We start from the raw sequence: 17,506 nt of genomic DNA on the forward strand, positions 1-17,506 counted from the left end.
TGACATGCTTGTAATCACACTAAGCCTGGGCAACTTCATGAGATACTGTCTCAAAAAGTAAAGAGGGCTGTGGATGTGACTCAGTGGTAGAGTACTTGCCGAGCACGCTCAAGGCCCTGAGGTCAATCCCCAGTATGACAAAAAATAAAAAATTATCTTATGTATACTATAAATGCTTTCTATATAAAGATGTGTGTTATATTTGTTTATAATATGGAAATATTGAATACAGCCTTAATGCCAATCAATAAAAGAATTGATTATGTAATTATTTATTTAAAAATTTAAAAAATATTTTGACACAATTGATAATCATTTTTAACAATTTGAATATAATGGTTGTTAAAATTTATGAAGACTAATAATAGAAAAATGCATTTATACACTATCATCAAGTCTTATTCATTGAAATAATAGATGAAAGAAATACTGTGATATTAAATAGTGGAGTGCTTTGGTTGTGGTACCTCTTTTTTTTACATAGTCTTCAATATTTATGTACGTATGTTTGCATGTGTGTAGTGTTGCTGGGAATTATTTTTCCCATCATGTTAAAGTGACCAATTTTTTTATTTTAAATTAATTTATCTTTTGGTGCCTGAGTTTGTGGCTCAGTGGTAGAGCGCTAACCTAGCACTCGTGAGGCCCTGGGTTTGAGGCACCACATAAAAATAAAAAATAAAGGTCTTGTGTCCACATACAACTAAAAAATATATATTAAAAAATTAACATATTTTTCTATATTTTTATCAGTACATATAATTATACATAGTGGTGGTATTTGTTACATATTCATACATGTACACTATATAAAATAAGCATTTGTTAAAAAATTGACTTTAAAGTGGGGGGGGAAGTGGCTAATATGTTTGAAAATTTAATTATTAAGGTGAATGTCTTCTCTATTTTGCTTGGTTTAGGTAGCAAAGCAGTGGTATGATTTTGACCGATCTTCATTTGTTTTTGTTCGAAAATTAAGAGAAGGGCAAAATTTTATATTTCGGCATCAGCATGATTTTGATGAGAATGGAATCATTTACTGGATTGGGACAAATGCAAAGTAAGTCATTCTTTTTAAACTGGAGTGGCAGAATTTACCTGAATAGAAGTCTGGGTAGTCAGTAAAATTTGAGTATTCGGCAGTTTAAGGAATTTTTTTTCGTGCCGATTAAATTTAAGATTATCCAAATTACTTCTCATGAAGAAAAAAAAACTCTTAAGTTGCTAATTGTAGAGCTTGATTAGTTCAATTTTATTTTATATTTAAAAACCAATGAACAAATTCAGAAATGTTAATTTCTAATTTTTCTTTATTTTGTGTAGAACTGCATATGAATGGGTAAATCCTGCTGCTTATGGACTTGTAGTAGTAACATCCTCAGAAGGAAGAAATCTACCTTATGGTCGCTTGGAAGACATATTAAGTCGTGATAATTCAGCTTTAAATTGTCATAGTAATGACGATAAGAATGCCTGGTTTGCCATAGATCTGGGTCTCTGGGTAATACCATCAGCATACACTCTTCGTCATGCTCGTGGTTATGGAAGATCTGCACTGAGAAATTGGGTTTTCCAGGTATCCAAAGATGGACAGAACTGGACTTCTTTATATACCCATGTTGATGACTGCAGTCTCAATGAACCAGGGTTAGTTGAGGAGTCTTTGCAAATTGGAAAACTCAGTAAAGAGCTTTGTTTATTTTTATAATAGTATACTCTAGAGCTCTCTTTGTGAAATAATGAATCAAGATTTTCTTTCTGTAAACAAAATCACTTGATCTATGGTTTAGGGATTAAAGTTTTGAAGTACTGGGTTTACTGAAACTTTGTCAAAAAGTTTAGGTTAAATATTAGTAAAAAGCTGAGTGTATTTAAAAATTTTATATGTATGTATGTATGTGTGTAACACATGAGTGGAAACAAAAAGAAGTGCCATTAGTTTTCTATAAACTCTCCATATAATCACGTTATACATATGAATATTCAACAAATTTACAATGGCTTTTATTTCAAAGAAATTTGTTAAGTTTTGTTTATTTATTTGTGATACTGGGAATTAAACCAAGGGCTTTTGCATATGCTAAGCAGGTGCTCTGCCATTGAGATACATACCCAGTCCTATTAAGTTTTACTTGTACATTATGTCACATGTCAAGATCATTTCTAGAGTATGGAGTTAAAATGCTTGCTGTGTTTGACAGATTATGAAAGGAGCTTCTCATCATTAGGGTTAGTAGGTAACATTTCCTATCTTTTTTAAGCTTTAAAGTTAAAATTTTAAATATATTATTCAAAAGTTAGCAAGAATTAAAAAACCTTTTCATCATAAAAGCATATTTCTTTTCCTTATAAGCTTTGTTTTATACTTAGATATTAATGAAATCTTTTAGAGTTATGAGTCAAATTAATAATATATATTTTTTTGGTTTTCGGGTACTGGGGCTTGAACCCAGGGGCACTTAACCACTGAACCACATCCTAGCCCTTTTTATTTTTTATTTTGAGACAGGGTCTTGCTGAGTTGTTTAGAGCCTTGTAAAAATTTCTGAGGCTGACCTTGAACCTGCAGTTCTTCTATCAGCCTCCAGAGTCACTGGGATTATAGGCACATGCCTTCGCTTCCACCTAATGATGTCTTGACTTTTTTCCCCCATTGATTTCTTGATTCTTGTAATGAATTGTTTAATAAAGATGAAAGCTTATTTTTCCTAAAGCTATTATGGGAAGAAATCTTCCCAACTTTTTTTTTTTTTTAAATCTGTTTAAAACACCTTTAAACAATCATAATCTATTTAAAAACACTTTTCTTTAACACATTTATAGATCAACTGCAACTTGGCCTCTTGATCCACCAAAGGATGAAAAGCAAGGGTGGAGACACGTGAGAATTAAACAGATGGGGAAGAATGCTAGTGGACAAACACACTACCTCTCACTATCGGGATTTGAAGTTTATGGCACTGTAAATGGAGTTTGTGAAGATCAGCTAGGTAAAGAGAGGATATGAGATTTTTTCTAACAATACAATTATAAAAAGTGATTTGGAATATATTTCTGAAATTTACTGCATTACAGGGAAAGCAGCTAAGGAAGCAGAAGCTAATCTTAGAAGACAGAGACGTCTAGTACGCTCCCAAGTTCTGAAATACATGGTTCCAGGAGCTCGTGTTATCAGAGGCCTTGATTGGAAATGGCGTGATCAGGATGGCAGTCCACAGGGAGAAGGCACTGTCACAGGAGAACTACATAATGGTGAGTAGGTCTAGCTTAGCACCTGTAATATAGAAACCAAGTACTTAAATGAGAATAAATGTTCTGTATAAATGTATCAGGACTACATAGAAAAACTGATAATGATTTCACATTAAAACTGGAAAATTTTTAAATTCTTGGGTTTTGACTAGAAAGTTAACTGTTGTCATTTTAAAATGATTATCAACCTTGAGTATCTTTAAGACTCATTTTTGCCCTTTTTTTAAAAAGTTTTTTTTTGTTTTTTGATTTTTGTTTTTCTTTAGGCTCAGCTCTAATTTCTTATGCTTAAAGGATTAATGCTTTTACTTATTTATCAATAAAGCATGGAACAGAAACAGCTTCTGTTTTTTAAGTAGATTGCAGTTATTTCACAGAGCTGCTTGGTCTACCAGCTTTGGGGAGAATTTAAACTTTCATGTTAAGTAGGGCTAATTGTATAAATCCATTTCATTTTTAACCTTTGCTACTATAGGTTTTAGTGAAGTCCTTACCCACTTAATAAATTGCTCTTGACTCAAAGCAACTATTGAGGCTTTTTTTTTAATAATTCTGAGACTGATTTATTAATTTGCCAAAACAATAGTAGGTTCATTCCTGGCAGTTTTGCCTAATAATAAAATACGTATGGGCTGGGGCTGTAACTCAGTGGTAGAGCATTTGCCTATCATGTGTGAGGCACTGGGTTGGATTCTCAGCACCACATGAAATAAATAAAATAAAGGTTATTGTATCTATCCACAACTAAAAATATTTTTTTAAAAAAGTAAAATGTTCATATTTTCAACTTTTACCAAGTATTTAAAGAGCTATAATAAAAGTGAGTGCTTAGGAGAACAAACTAACTTCTAATTTCATAATGTATTCATGATTTATGTAACAAAGTCATTTATGTATTTTAATAAATCCTTTGTGAGTTTATTGCTTTTATGATTCTGTATCTTGAATCTATCAAATGAATTTGTATACCATCAAAACCCTAATTGTAAATCATTATAATCAAAGGTTTACAGTGAGGCAAAATTTATAGATACCAGTAATAGTTGAGAAGACAATAGTATGGTTTAATTCAGAAATTTAAAACGTTATCACTTTTAGGCATCTTGATACTTTTAGTAAGGTTATATTGTCTCCCCGAAATTGTTTTGGCCTCAAAGGGTACAATTTATTAACAGGAGGCTAGTTAGGGACATGTGAATGCAGTTCATTTTTCTCTGGTTGCAGTCAGCTGAAGTGACTGTGTAAGAAAGTTAGAATCTTAATTTGAGAATTCATTATTTAAGAAGGGCCTATTTTTTGCTGATCTTACAAATGTAGAGATTCAGTTTTGGCTTAAAACCTTTATGTCAAAAAAGTTCTGAACTTTCAAATACTTGAGCCAGCCATTTCTAATAATGGCTAGTCTACTAATTTTGGGCGTAAGAAGAGTTGAGACTTTCATACCTCTCCATTTAGGTGTAGTATGTAATTATCTTTATAGTTCTACTAGAAGGTTTTAGATCCCAGTTTAAACATAATCTCAAGCCTAATAAATGGTTAACATTTTTTAGTATTTTTCCATGACATACATCAATTATATCCATTTCCCGTCTGAAGAATCTCGTGTTGATAGGTGTATTTATTTCACAGATTTTGACTACTTACTATGTAAGTTGCTTTCTTGAAATTCAGATATTCAGTGATCAAGAAAAATTATGATTTTCTGCCTTCTAGACAAAGCAAACATGATTACGTACTTGATTTGACCTGTGAAGTAAATTATCAGTGTATTTTTTGACCAATTAATACAATACAAAACTCATTTTTATTTTGGATTGGAATGTTGTTGAACCTTTCCTTTTCTCACACTTTTCTGTATAGCAGAAGAGATAGTTAAATGTTGATTCTTCAAAGGTTGTTTCAATATACAGAATACATCGAAGCAATTGAAATCTCATCTAAGCTACTTTTATAGATTTGGGGCAGTCAGTTTTCCTTTCAAAGAACTCATATACAGATAAACCCCAAAGGTAATGCAATATACTTAAAATCTTCTGAGCTTTATCATAAACATAAATGAACCTGGTGTATGGGTGGTTGGGCAGCTGGGTATGTCAGTGGATGTGTATACTGGAATCTGTACTCTGTGTGTGGGGGTAAAGTACTTTTAAATTTTATGAAAGACAGTTATACTTAAAAAGAGTAAATTTTTTTATATGTTGTTTTTTTTAAAACTAGAATAAAATGGTAAAATTGTTAATTTCCTTTCTAATGGACAATTTTCCCCCCCCCCCCCTTTTGGTTCCCTTTGGGCTTTTTTAACCTTTTTTTTTTTTTTTTTTAAGAGTATTTTCCAAATACGAGTAACTATAAATTGAATATCATGATGCTCATTAGTTCTTTATATATTATTAGCTTTAGAGCTAAGCATGCTTTTTAAGTTTCTTTTTAAAAAATTTCTGTGTTTATTCAAATTTATTAAACTTAATCATAAGAGAATCAAATAACCACTGAACTTTGAGAACACAACCGAAATGCTAATATAGTGTTTAATTTGAGCTAGTAACCTAAAATTTCTGCAAGTGATATATGAATATTTTATCTGTCATTTAGAGGGTTTAGCCCTTTTTTTAGATAGTAGGGCAGCACTTTTTTAAGAAAGAGATTTGACCACATAATCATATTTACCAATTTAAAACTTTATTTGCTGAAGTTGCAGTACTTAACCATCTGCATCAGTCTTTTTAAAATTTTAAAAAATTCTTCCATTTGAAATACGACACAAAAGATGTAAACATTACCCTTAACATTATTTAAAAAAAAATAGTCTTCAACAATTCAGAAATAAAGGAAGTAAAAGGAAGAATTTCAAAAGACTTCTCAGAAATCTTCTGTATAGTACATATTTCTTTTCCTTAATATAATTTTATAATGAGAGTTGAATAATTTAGACCTTCAGATAGCTAGATTAATCATGTATAGTCAAATAATATTTCAGTTGATTCAAGTCCAAAAATTTACATTTTAGTTGGCAAACCTTAAATGACTGTAGAAATTCAGGAAAGTACAGCACTAATCAAAAGCTGATCCCATGTTTTGGAGCTACTATCTGACACGCTCCTATCTGCTTTCTGCTGGGTCTCACAAACTCCTGTCCCTTTCCAGGCTGGATTGATGTCACCTGGGATGCTGGTGGCTCAAACTCTTACCGTATGGGCGCAGAAGGAAAATTTGACCTCAAGCTTGCACCAGGGTACGACCCTGATACAGTGGCATCACCCAAACCTGTTTCATCCACTGTTTCAGGCACAACGCAATCATGGAGCAGCTTGGTGAAAAACAACTGTCCAGACAAGACATCTGCTGCTGCAGGCTCCTCAAGTAGAAAAGGAAGCAGCAGTTCTGTGTGTAGCGTGGCCAGTAGCAGCGACATCAGCTTGGGTTCGACCAAAACGGAACGGAGATCAGAAATTGTAATGGAACACAGTATAGTTTCAGGAGCTGATGTCCATGAACCAATTGTTGTTCTTTCATCTGCTGAAAACGTCCCTCAAACAGAAGTAGGGTCATCTTCCAGTGCAAGCACCAGCACCTTAACAGCGGAAACGGGAAGTGAAAATGCAGAAAGGAAGTTAGGCCCTGATAGTTCTGTTCGTACTGCGGGGGAATCTAGTGCAATATCCATGGGAATTGTTAGTGTTAGCTCTCCTGATGTTAGTTCTGTATCTGAATTAACTAATAAAGAAGCAGCTTCACAACGACCCCTTAGCTCTTCGGCAAGTAACAGACTGTCAGTGAGTTCTTTGTTGGCTGCTGGGGCCCCTATGAGCTCTAGTGCAAGTGTACCTAACCTGTCCTCAAGAGAAACATCTAGCTTGGAGAGTTTTGTAAGGAGAGTGGCAAACATAGCACGGACTAATGCCACGAACAACATGAACCTAAGCCGAAGCAGCAGTGATAACAACACTAATACTTTGGGGAGGAATGTGATGAGCACAGCAAGTAAGTGAGCTTTTCCTTATGGAACCCCATGCTTTTTCCACTGGAGGGATGCAAAGTAGGGTCTCTTGTTCATGTTTTATGGCTGCAAGTCTTTAACAAGATCATTGACCATGTTGGAGATGACATCAGATTTAACACTTCAGGGATATGAGGTTATATTTTATAGAATTAAAGTATTTTAAGAATCGAGGTCAGGTATGATAATCTTTTATTCTAAAAGGATAAAACAACACATTTTTCAACCTTTGTGATAATTGGTTTAGCAAAGTTGCATGAAGAAATAGACAATGATTAAATATTATAGCCCATTGAAACCAAAGCTTTGCCCCAATATAGCTTTCACTTAGCCCCCGAATTAATTTTAGCTTCTTAAAGTTGTTTAATTTAAGATATTAATGGTTCAAACTAATTCCCTTGAAAAATAAATTTGGGAATTATTTTCATTGCTGGCTTCATTTTTTTAAAAAAAGATAGGCTTAATATTTTAAAAATAATAGTACTATAAAAACAAGAATTTTTAGTTGGATTTCAGTTGGGTTCCCAAAGTTGTTGCTTTTCATCCTGTCATTATTAGTGTGTTTCATGAACTCTAAAAAATGTAAGTCTTGTTTTTTTTTTTCCTAAGGTTCCTACATTCCTACCTATTTATACTGATTTGTTTCATTTTTATCTTTAGCTTCTCCTCTTATGGGTGCTCAGAGTTTCCCCAATTTGACTACACCTGGTACTACATCAACAGTGACTATGTCAACATCCAGTGTTACTAGCAGCAGCAATGTAGCTACAGCAACAACAGTTTTATCAGTTGGTCAGTCGTTAAGTAATACTTTAACCACCAGCCTCACATCAACTTCCAGTGAAAGTGACACAGGTCAGGAAGCAGAATATTCCTTATATGGTAAGTTACAGTTTAAAGTAAAACTATTGGGCTGAAGTTGTGACTCAGTGGTAGAGCGCTCTGCTAGCATACATGAGGCCCTGGGTTCCATCCTCACCACCACATAAAAATAAAATAAATATATTGTGTCCACCTACAACTAAAACAAAATATTTAAAAAAAATAAATTTATTTATAAATTTATGTAATGATGCTTTTATTAATTTATCTCCTGGAATATTTTTAACTTTTAAAAGGAATTATTCCTTCTTACAAATGTGATGTCTCATATAAGATAGAGAGATTATTAAAAATTCATGATTATAAAGAAAATAAACTCTAGGAACTTAAATGTATTATTTTGTCTTTAATAAAGAACTGTAGTGACAAAGGTATCTGACACCTTTATCAATAAAAGAAATGGTGTAGGGCTGGGGAGATAGCTCAGTTGGTAGAGTGCTTGCCTTGCAAGCACAAGGCCCTGGGTTTGATCCCCAGCACCAGCAAAAAAAAAAAGAAAAAGAAAAAGAAATGGTGCAATATATTAATAAGCTTTATAAAGTGGTATTCTTTGTACACAAATATCAAGGTCTTTTGGAAATAACTCCCTAATTAGGTAACACTTGAATTGTTTTAATTAATTAAATTTTGCTTACAAAAGTTTTACAGTTATCTCATGACTTCCATGCTGTAGTCAGAGATGCAGTTATTTGATTTGGTTAAAATGTGTCTTTTATCAGAAAAGCAATACTTTCTAGAAAACGTAAAAGAAAATTAAAACCATCTAGTCCTCACATTCCAAATCTGATTTTAAGCATTTTGTTTGATATGTATGTTTTTGTTCTTAATAAAAAGGGATTATATCTTTTCAGTCAGCTCTTTCAATTTAGTGCCTTTTGAAAATATTTTCACATTGTTGAATGAGTTTCTATAACATTTGAAATGGTTGTATTTGTATTTTTCTTCAGGATAAATTCCTAAAAGAGTAATTACTAAATTGTCTTCCAGAAAACTTGCACTCCCATGTTTGTTTTGAATGCCCTTTACCACGCGCATCTTGATCACATCACCTATCCTTTTTTTTTCTTTCTTTTTTCAGTGCTAGGAACCCAGCCCTCACACATGATAGTTGAGCACCCTAACACTGAGCTACAGCCCCCCAGTCCTCTTTTATTTAATAATTGTTTTTGGTAATTTCAAAGACAAGAAATATACGAAGATATATTTTAAGTACTATTTAACCTATTTAACGTTCTTTCTTTCAGTATTGGGAATTGAAACTGGGGCCTAGAACTCTACCCCTGAACTACAGACTCAGTCTTTTTTTATTTTGAGACAGGGTCTTGCTAAGTTGCCCATGCTGGCCTCATTCTTGATCCTCCCTCCTCAGCCTCCTGAGTAGCTAGGATTATAGCTGTCTATTAATTACACCATGTGTTGTGATTTTATTTTTTTCCCTGAGACTATGGCATCTCCTATTCAAAGTGAAAGATTTGATCTGATGTTTTATGACTTTTAGGAAAGCTGTATTTCTGTTTCTACTTTACCTGTTAAGTATATTTTCAAAAATGATAATGGTTATTATACCAGAATCTTAAAATTTATTATTTTCAGATTTATTATTTCTCAGAAGGGTCCTCTGTCCCTTCCTACTCACTTGTTAATGTGTTAACTTCAGACTTTAGTTTCTTATCATGTGAAGTGTAAGAAGATGGATATGCTAGTGGGGAAAAGTATTTAAAAGTCAGAACTACTGGTTGATTTTTAGAAATTATTTTTAGGTTCTGAAAATTTCCTTTTTTTCTTTCCTAAAACTCGACGACTCTAAGTCTGCTAGAATAAAGGATCAGAATAACATCAGTCCTTATAATATCTGTGCATGCAGTGCAAACTTTTGAAAATCGTGATTTGGTTCTGTTTTGTGAGCAAAATCTATGAAATGTGAAGCTTTTTTTATGTTGTTATTTGCTGATTATGATTTAAAGAGGGAAAATGAGAAAAGTGACTTCAGTAAATTGTAACATCAGAGAATGTCATATATTTCAATATATGAAGTTGTGTGTTCCATAAGTGATAAACCAAAAGTAGAATTGGTTTGGTTTAATTTCCTTACCACAACGTCATGTTCATGAGAACTGCCTACTATGTATATTACAAGATGACCCCTCTTGTATCTTAGGGGCAATATATATTGTCAAATTTAAGATGTCATTAATTGTGAGACACCATTTTTTATGTTTCTAAAGCTAAAAATGTTGCCCATTTAAAATGCTGTGACTTGTTAGCAATTGTGAAACACATTCTGATTTCAGAACATTAAGTGTTAGAAAATGTGTGTTTTATTTAGTCCTCTGTAATTATTGAACTAAAAAATATTTGGTTCAAAGGTGTGTAGATGCAAGTTGCTTATTATAAATAACCTTCTGGAAGTTCTTTAGGAATATAGAGTACCTCCTACTTATAGTTCTGATATTGTTACATTATTTTAGGGGTTTTTATATTCCCCTTCCAGATCTAGTAAAAACTTTTGTTTTAATCTCACTAATTCTCTTTTTATTTTCAATTTTTTTTTTTTTTTTTGGTACCAGAGAGTGAACCCAGGGCTGCTAACCACCAAGCCAGATCCCCAGCCCTTTTTGGTATTTTATTTTATTTTCTATTTTTATTTTTTGTTACTGGGGATTGAACTCAGGGGCACTCAATCACTGAACCACATCCTTAGCCCTGTTTTTTATATTTTTTATTTAGTTACAGGGTCTCACTGAGTTGTCTAGTGCCTCACCATTGCTGAGGCTGGCTTTGAACTTGTAATCCTCCTGCCTCAGCCTCCCGAGCTGCACCACCATGCCCAGCTTGTTTTCAGTTCTTAAGAACAACTTGTTGCATTTTTGTTTATGTGGGACAATGTAAATTTGACTCAATCTTCATTGGGGGAGAGATTCTAAGAAGGAAGACGATAAAAGGGATTGAAGACTATTGAACTTCTTATGTGAATGTATTTGTTTTTTACTTGTTAAATGCCTTTGTCTCTTGTAGGTATAATAGAGACCAAGACCATGTCTGTTTTATTTATAACTATATATGCACCTGGTGCCTAACTCTGTTCTTAGCACATAGCATATGCTCAGTAGATATTTGCAGGTAGAATGAATGAATCCAAAGTGTTTCTTGGAATATGGCATATTCTTGAAATATTCAGAGAATGATGATACAGTTGTTTTTGTTTTAAAAACAGCCTTCATGGTTGACCTTTTATATTGTGATTTTGTAGATGCAAATAATAGTTTATGGTTATCTGTCATTTTGTGTTGTTTTCTACCAGGCTTTTGACTATTTCCCATTGTTAATCATCCTGTATGTGTGGTGGTGGGAAGATTGGTGGTATCATTAAATTTATTAACTTGAACCTTTTGAATTTTACCTTTGTTTTGTATGGCCTAAAATGCAGTTACCTTGTTATTCTTTGTTAATTGTGTTGACAGTAGGTTTTTCGTTTTGTTTTCTAGATTTCCTTGATAGCTGCCGTGCCAGTACTCTATTAGCTGAGCTAGATGATGATGAGGATTTACCTGAGCCTGATGAGGAAGATGATGAAAATGAAGATGACAATCAAGAGGATCAGGAATACGAGGAGGTTATGGTAGAGAGAAAGCCCCCCTTTCTTTTCACTAAGATAGATGTTAATAATTGAAGAGAGGAAAAGCTAAGTCATAATTAAACTTTATAGGAAGGATATATGGCACCAGTTTGAAAACAGTGGTTTAAAAAAAGTACTTTTTAAATCTTGGCTTTCATGAATCTCTTTGTATTTGAAAACTTACAATTTCATATACTGATTTTTTTTTTTTTTTTTTTAAACAGGTTTAAAGGTTTGTGAACTTAGAGGCAATTGTACTAATCCTTGTTTTTTTTTTTTTTTTGGTACTAGGGATTGAATCAGGGGTGCCTAACCACTGAGCTACATTCCCAGGCCCTCCTCCCCGCCCCTGCCCTTTTTGTGCTAGGGATTAAATCTACAGCCTGTAGTATGCAAAGTACACATTCCACCAGAGTTACACTCCCAAATGGATTTCGTTACCAGCTCTTTTAGTTATTTGAGACAGAGTCTCACAAAGTTATATAGGGTCTTGCTAAGTTGCATAGGGTGGCCTCAAACCTGTAAGTCTCCTAAGTCACTGGGATTGTAGACGTGCCTTATGCGCAGCTAACTGCATTAATCTTAATATAATTTCCTGGCTCTTCAACAATAATTATACTTAGGATTTTTTAAGTTTCTACTGTTCTACAAGTATATCCATGTATTTTCTCATCAGTTCTAACAGGGAGGAATGAGACAGAGGCATAGAACCATAATTTGCCCATATTATCAGAGGTAAGTAGAAAAATGGGACCCAATCTTGGCAGTGTAATGCAAAACTCTCAATGTAACTACTATGATTTTCTTCTAATTCAAAGCCTCTGATGTCCTTTATTATATCTTCCTACATATTGTAAATTTATCTTCCTAAAAATGTTGTTAAATATTTTAAAAAATTGAATTTTTTTGTGTGGTGAAGCTATACTCAAAATGTTTTTTAAGTATACCTTGTTTAGAAAGCACATTAATGCTGGGTGTGGCAGCATATGCCTATATTCCCAGCAGCTTGGGAGGCTGAGGCAGGAGGATTTCAAGTTTGAGGCCAGCCTTACCAATTTAGTGGGGCTCTAAGAAACTTCATGAGACCCTGTCTCAAAATAAAAATGAGGGCTGGCAATGTGGCTCTGTGGTAAAATACTCCTGGGTTCAAGAAAACACATTAGTGTATTTCTTACAAAGGAGGATAGTATAAAATACTTCAGGAATTTAAAATATTGAATTTATAACTTTTCTGGGATTGACTAATGAGATGATGATTATGTGAAAGTGACACTTTTGTTAATATGGATTGATAGTTTGAGGAAAGGCTAAATGGTGGGGGTATGTATTGGTCAAATAATTTGACTTGTGTCCCTTGGCTTCTTTTTTTTTTTTTAACCTCAGATTCTGAGACGTCCCTCCCTGCAGCGTCGAGCTGGCTCCCGCTCTGATGTAACACACCATGCTGTTACCTCACAGCTACCACAGGTCCCAGCTGGAGCAGGGAGCCGACCTATTGGGGAGCAGGTAGTATTCATGTTTATCTTAATAATTTTTACTTACACAGAAAAGCACCAATCAAAATGTCTATAATAATGTGTGGGTGGAGTCGGGGGTGGAGAGGAGGCAGCTACTAGAGTTGCAAAATGAAATATCTCCTACTGCTTATGTTCCACATTCCAAGTAGATTTCATGATTGCTCTGGCGGTCGTGGGTTTCTTACTTAAAACCTCTTTATCTTGGCCTTTTGTTAATAGTAAACATATTAAAATAGATAATAGGTATTATCTAAGATCTGCAAAAGTAATAGTAGTGGTAGGGATAGTGATAATGTAAAAAGTAGTAGTCTTACTAGTTAATACTGTATTATTAGCTCCACTTTCACATGAAGTCACACATTAGTTTTGAGCCCAGAATATAAATGAAGACATTCTGACTACAGAGCTATCAAATGTTGATTTGATCTGTTATAAAAGTTAATTTCAGTTGAGTATTCAAACAAACTATAAGGAAATGTGTATATGCATAAGTATGTAGACTTCTAACAGTTATGGACACTTTTATCTATTTGCCCTATAGTAATTAAAAGCAACACCCAGGCATTCTATTTTGTATATAAATAATAAGTACAAAATGAACTTTACATTTTTAAAAATCGTACTTGAAAACAATAATAGGTTCATAGGAAGTTACAAGAATATGACAGAAACATCTTATGTGTCCAGTTTTTCCATGTGGTTAGTTTTATTTAATTATAGTATAGTATCAAAGATCAAAAATTGACATTGGTACAGCATATGTGTGTATGGGTCTTTGTCATATTATTACATCTAGATTTGTGTGTCCACCACTAATGCAACTGACATTTGATAAACAGAAATCACTAAGCAACATCTATCTAAACATGTGTCTTACCTCATTCTGTACCTTAGTGATATGACTAAATAAGGAGGTAAAACAGCTGTAAAGTACTGCTTAACATTTATCTTATTTTGTAGCTAGTACATTACTTACAGAAAAATAACAGTTTTCATCTTGTAATGTTGAACTACATGTGGGATTTTATTTTAATAGGAAGAAGAAGAGTATGAGACTAAAGGAGGACGCCGGAGAACGTGGGATGATGATTATGTGTTAAAGCGGCAGTTTTCTGCTTTGGTTCCTGCTTTTGATCCTAGACCTGGTCGTACCAATGTCCAACAGACAACTGACTTAGAAATTCCACCCCCAGGTATAGTTTATTTTAGTTTTGAGATTTAACTTTAGCAGCTATTAAATAAGATAGTTTTTTAAAACAGTTGGAAATTTAAGGTAACATATGCTGTTTTGGAAAAGTTTTAAAATCAGTCCTTGAAAAAGCATGTTTTAGAGGAGTAAAATTTAGAGGGGTACTGCTGCTGTTGCTGGGATTGTTTTAAGCATACATTCAACCACTGAGCTGCATTCCCAATCCACAGATTATTTTTTTTTAAAAGTTAAAAGCCCATGTATTTTGTATTTGTAGAGTCTTTAAAGCATTATTTATTTTTTTATTTTTTGCAAGGCATTATTTAAATGTGGAACATTTTTTTCTCTTTTATACTGGATCAAGATTGTTAAGAATTTCTTCCTGCTACTTTGAAAAGCCCTCTAGTTGTTACAGTTAGGGCTTCTGGCATCAGCTGGCCTGGGTGAAAACTTCATCCCTTAAAACTATTTAATAGGATATGGTAGGCATCCTAATGGCCTCCCTAAAAGAAGTACAGGTACTATCCTCTGGTACCTGTGAATATGTTACTTCAACATAACAAAAGAGACTTTGCAGATACAATTAAGTTGAGCATCTAGAGATGGGGAGATTATCTTTAATTATTCAGGTGGGCCCAGTATAATCACAATACTTCTTATAAGGGCGAGGTAGAGGGGTCAGAGTCTAGAAGATGTGACTAAGGAAGCAGAGGTCATTGATGAGGGGTCATGAGCTAAGATATGTGGGTATTCTCCAGAAAGGAGAAAAGGCAAGGAAACAGACTTTGCTAGAGCCTCTGGAAGGAATGAAGCATTGCAAATCCATCTTCTGACCTCTAGAATTCTGAGAGAATAAAATTAGTATTGTTTCAACCACCTAAATTGCGATAATATTTTACAGCAGAAGGACAAGTCTCCTAAGCCTGCATTTTTATATCTCTTAGATGGAGAGATGAATAGTCTCTGTTTGGCAAGGTAGTTAAAAAAAAAATTAAGGTAAAATATTTAAAATTGCTTAGCATAGTGACTGATGGGTGCCTCAGTAAACATCAGATATTATAACCAGTACTTGATCCTTAAAGAAGACAGATTGTTATGTGTAGAGTGTACTTTTTAGTTGATAGAAAGGTGATATGTTAAGTACAAAAGTAGGTAACTTTGTAGTATAATGTTCTGTGGTAAGGAGGGATATAGGCTGAATCAAGATGTTCTAAGTTCCCAAAGGAAAAACCTGTTGTAGGGAATATGAAGAGGTACAGACTTTCTGTAGAGCTTATTGGCAATATTTTTTATATTTCTTGGTATTTCTCCCACTAGAAATTTATAATAAAGAATATTAATCCTGCATCCTGTTTTGTACATACATTGATGACTTTAAAAGTATTTATATTAATCAGAAATTGAAAATTACCTTAAGACTATCATGATATTAAAGATTCATGAGCTGTTAAAAAGAAGAGAGTTAAGCTGGGCACAGTGGTGCTTACCTGTAATCCCAGCAGCTTGGGAGGCTAAGGCAGGAGGATCATGAGTTCAAAGCCAGCCTCAGCAATGGTGAGGTAAGCAACTCAGTGAGACCCTGTCTAAATAAAATACAAAATAGGGCTGGGAATGTGGCTCAGTGGTTGAGTGCCCTGAGTTCAACCCCTAGTACATCCCCCCCAAAAAGAGAGAGTTCAACCCCAAATACATTATTAACCTAATTATATTTGTGTGTATGTTTACCTCACAGTTCACATGTGTTATGTAAGTAAAAGTTTGGAAGGTTGCTGGGCATGGTGGTACATGTGCATAATCCTAGAGGCTTTGGGAGGCTAAGGCAGGAAAATCAAAGGTTTGAAGCCAGCCTCAGCAACTTAGACTGTAAGCAACCTAGTGAGACCCTGTCTGAACAAATGAAAAAGGGCTGGGAATGTGGCTCAGTGGTTAGGCACCCTTGGGTGGGTTCAGTCTCATTTGGAAATTTAGAATGTTTCATAAGTATTCATATAGTTAGCATGTGTTTTCAAATAAAAATAAGAACTGTATCATATATATCTATTCTGTTCTATCCTTCCTATTTTTTTTGGACCACATCCCCCAGACCTTTTTTGGATTTTATTTAGAGACAGGGTCTTGCTGAGTTACTTAGGTCCTTGCTAAGTCTCTGAGACTGGCTTTCAACTTCCAATCCTCCTGCCCCTGCCTTCTGAGCTGCTGGGATTACAGGTGCCCAGCTATCTTACTGTATTCTTTCTTTCTTTTTTTTTTTTTCTCCAGTGCTGGGGATTGAACACAGGGCCTTGTGCTTGATAGGCAGGCAGTCTATAAACTGAGCTATATCCCCAGCCCTCTTTATTTCCATATATATATATATATATATATATATATATATATATATGGAAATATGGACACATCTCTTTTTTATTTTTATGTGGTACTGAGGATAGAACCCAGTACCTCAATGTGAGGCAGGTGCTCTACCACTGAGCTTCAGCCCTAGCCCTCTATTTTTTTTTTTTTTTAATTTGTTCTATTTAGTTTATACATGACAGCAGAATGCATTTTGATTCATTGTACACAAATGGAATACAACTTTTTATTTCTCTGATTATATGTGATGTAGTCACACCATTCGTATAATCATACTTGTACATAGGGTAATGATGTTTGTCTCATTCGACCATCTTTTCTTCTCCCCTCTCCCCCTCATTTCCTTCTACACAGTCCAACATTCCTCCATTCTTCACTTACTGCCCCAGCCCCCGTTATGTATTTGGGATTCACTCATTTCACTTAGCATGATAGTCTCCAACTCATCCATTTACCTGCAAATGCCATAATTTTATTCTTCTTTATGGCTGAGTAATATTCCATTGTGTATATATACCACAGTTTCTTTATCCATTCATCTGTTGAAGGGCATCTAGGTTGGTTCCACAATCTAGCTATTGTGAATTGAGCTGCTATAAACATTGATGTGGCTGCATCACTGTAGCATGCTGATTTTTAAGTCCTTTGGGTATAAATCGAGGAATAGGATAGCTGGGTCAAATGGTGGGTCCATTCCAAGT

The 17,506-nt window shown here is 34.1% G+C and overlaps 1 protein-coding gene across 1 annotated transcript in view; it reads left to right on the forward strand.

Annotated features, from left to right (window-relative positions):
- Positions 1 to 17,506, forward strand: part of HECTD1 (HECT domain E3 ubiquitin protein ligase 1) — a 90,158-nt gene that overhangs the window by 59,918 nt on the left and 12,734 nt on the right. The window contains 9 exon segments of the mRNA XM_079127242.1: positions 921 to 1,060; positions 1,324 to 1,647; positions 2,824 to 2,990; positions 3,076 to 3,252; positions 6,397 to 7,233; positions 7,910 to 8,131; positions 11,617 to 11,750; positions 13,131 to 13,253; positions 14,301 to 14,457. Coding sequence (XP_078983368.1) covers positions 921 to 1,060; positions 1,324 to 1,647; positions 2,824 to 2,990; positions 3,076 to 3,252; positions 6,397 to 7,233; positions 7,910 to 8,131; positions 11,617 to 11,750; positions 13,131 to 13,253; positions 14,301 to 14,457 — 2,281 coding nt within the window.

Source organism: Sciurus vulgaris (assembly GCF_902686455.1).
Source record: "Sciurus vulgaris genome assembly, chromosome: 2".
NCBI classification, from domain to species: Eukaryota; Metazoa; Chordata; class Mammalia; order Rodentia; family Sciuridae; genus Sciurus; species Sciurus vulgaris.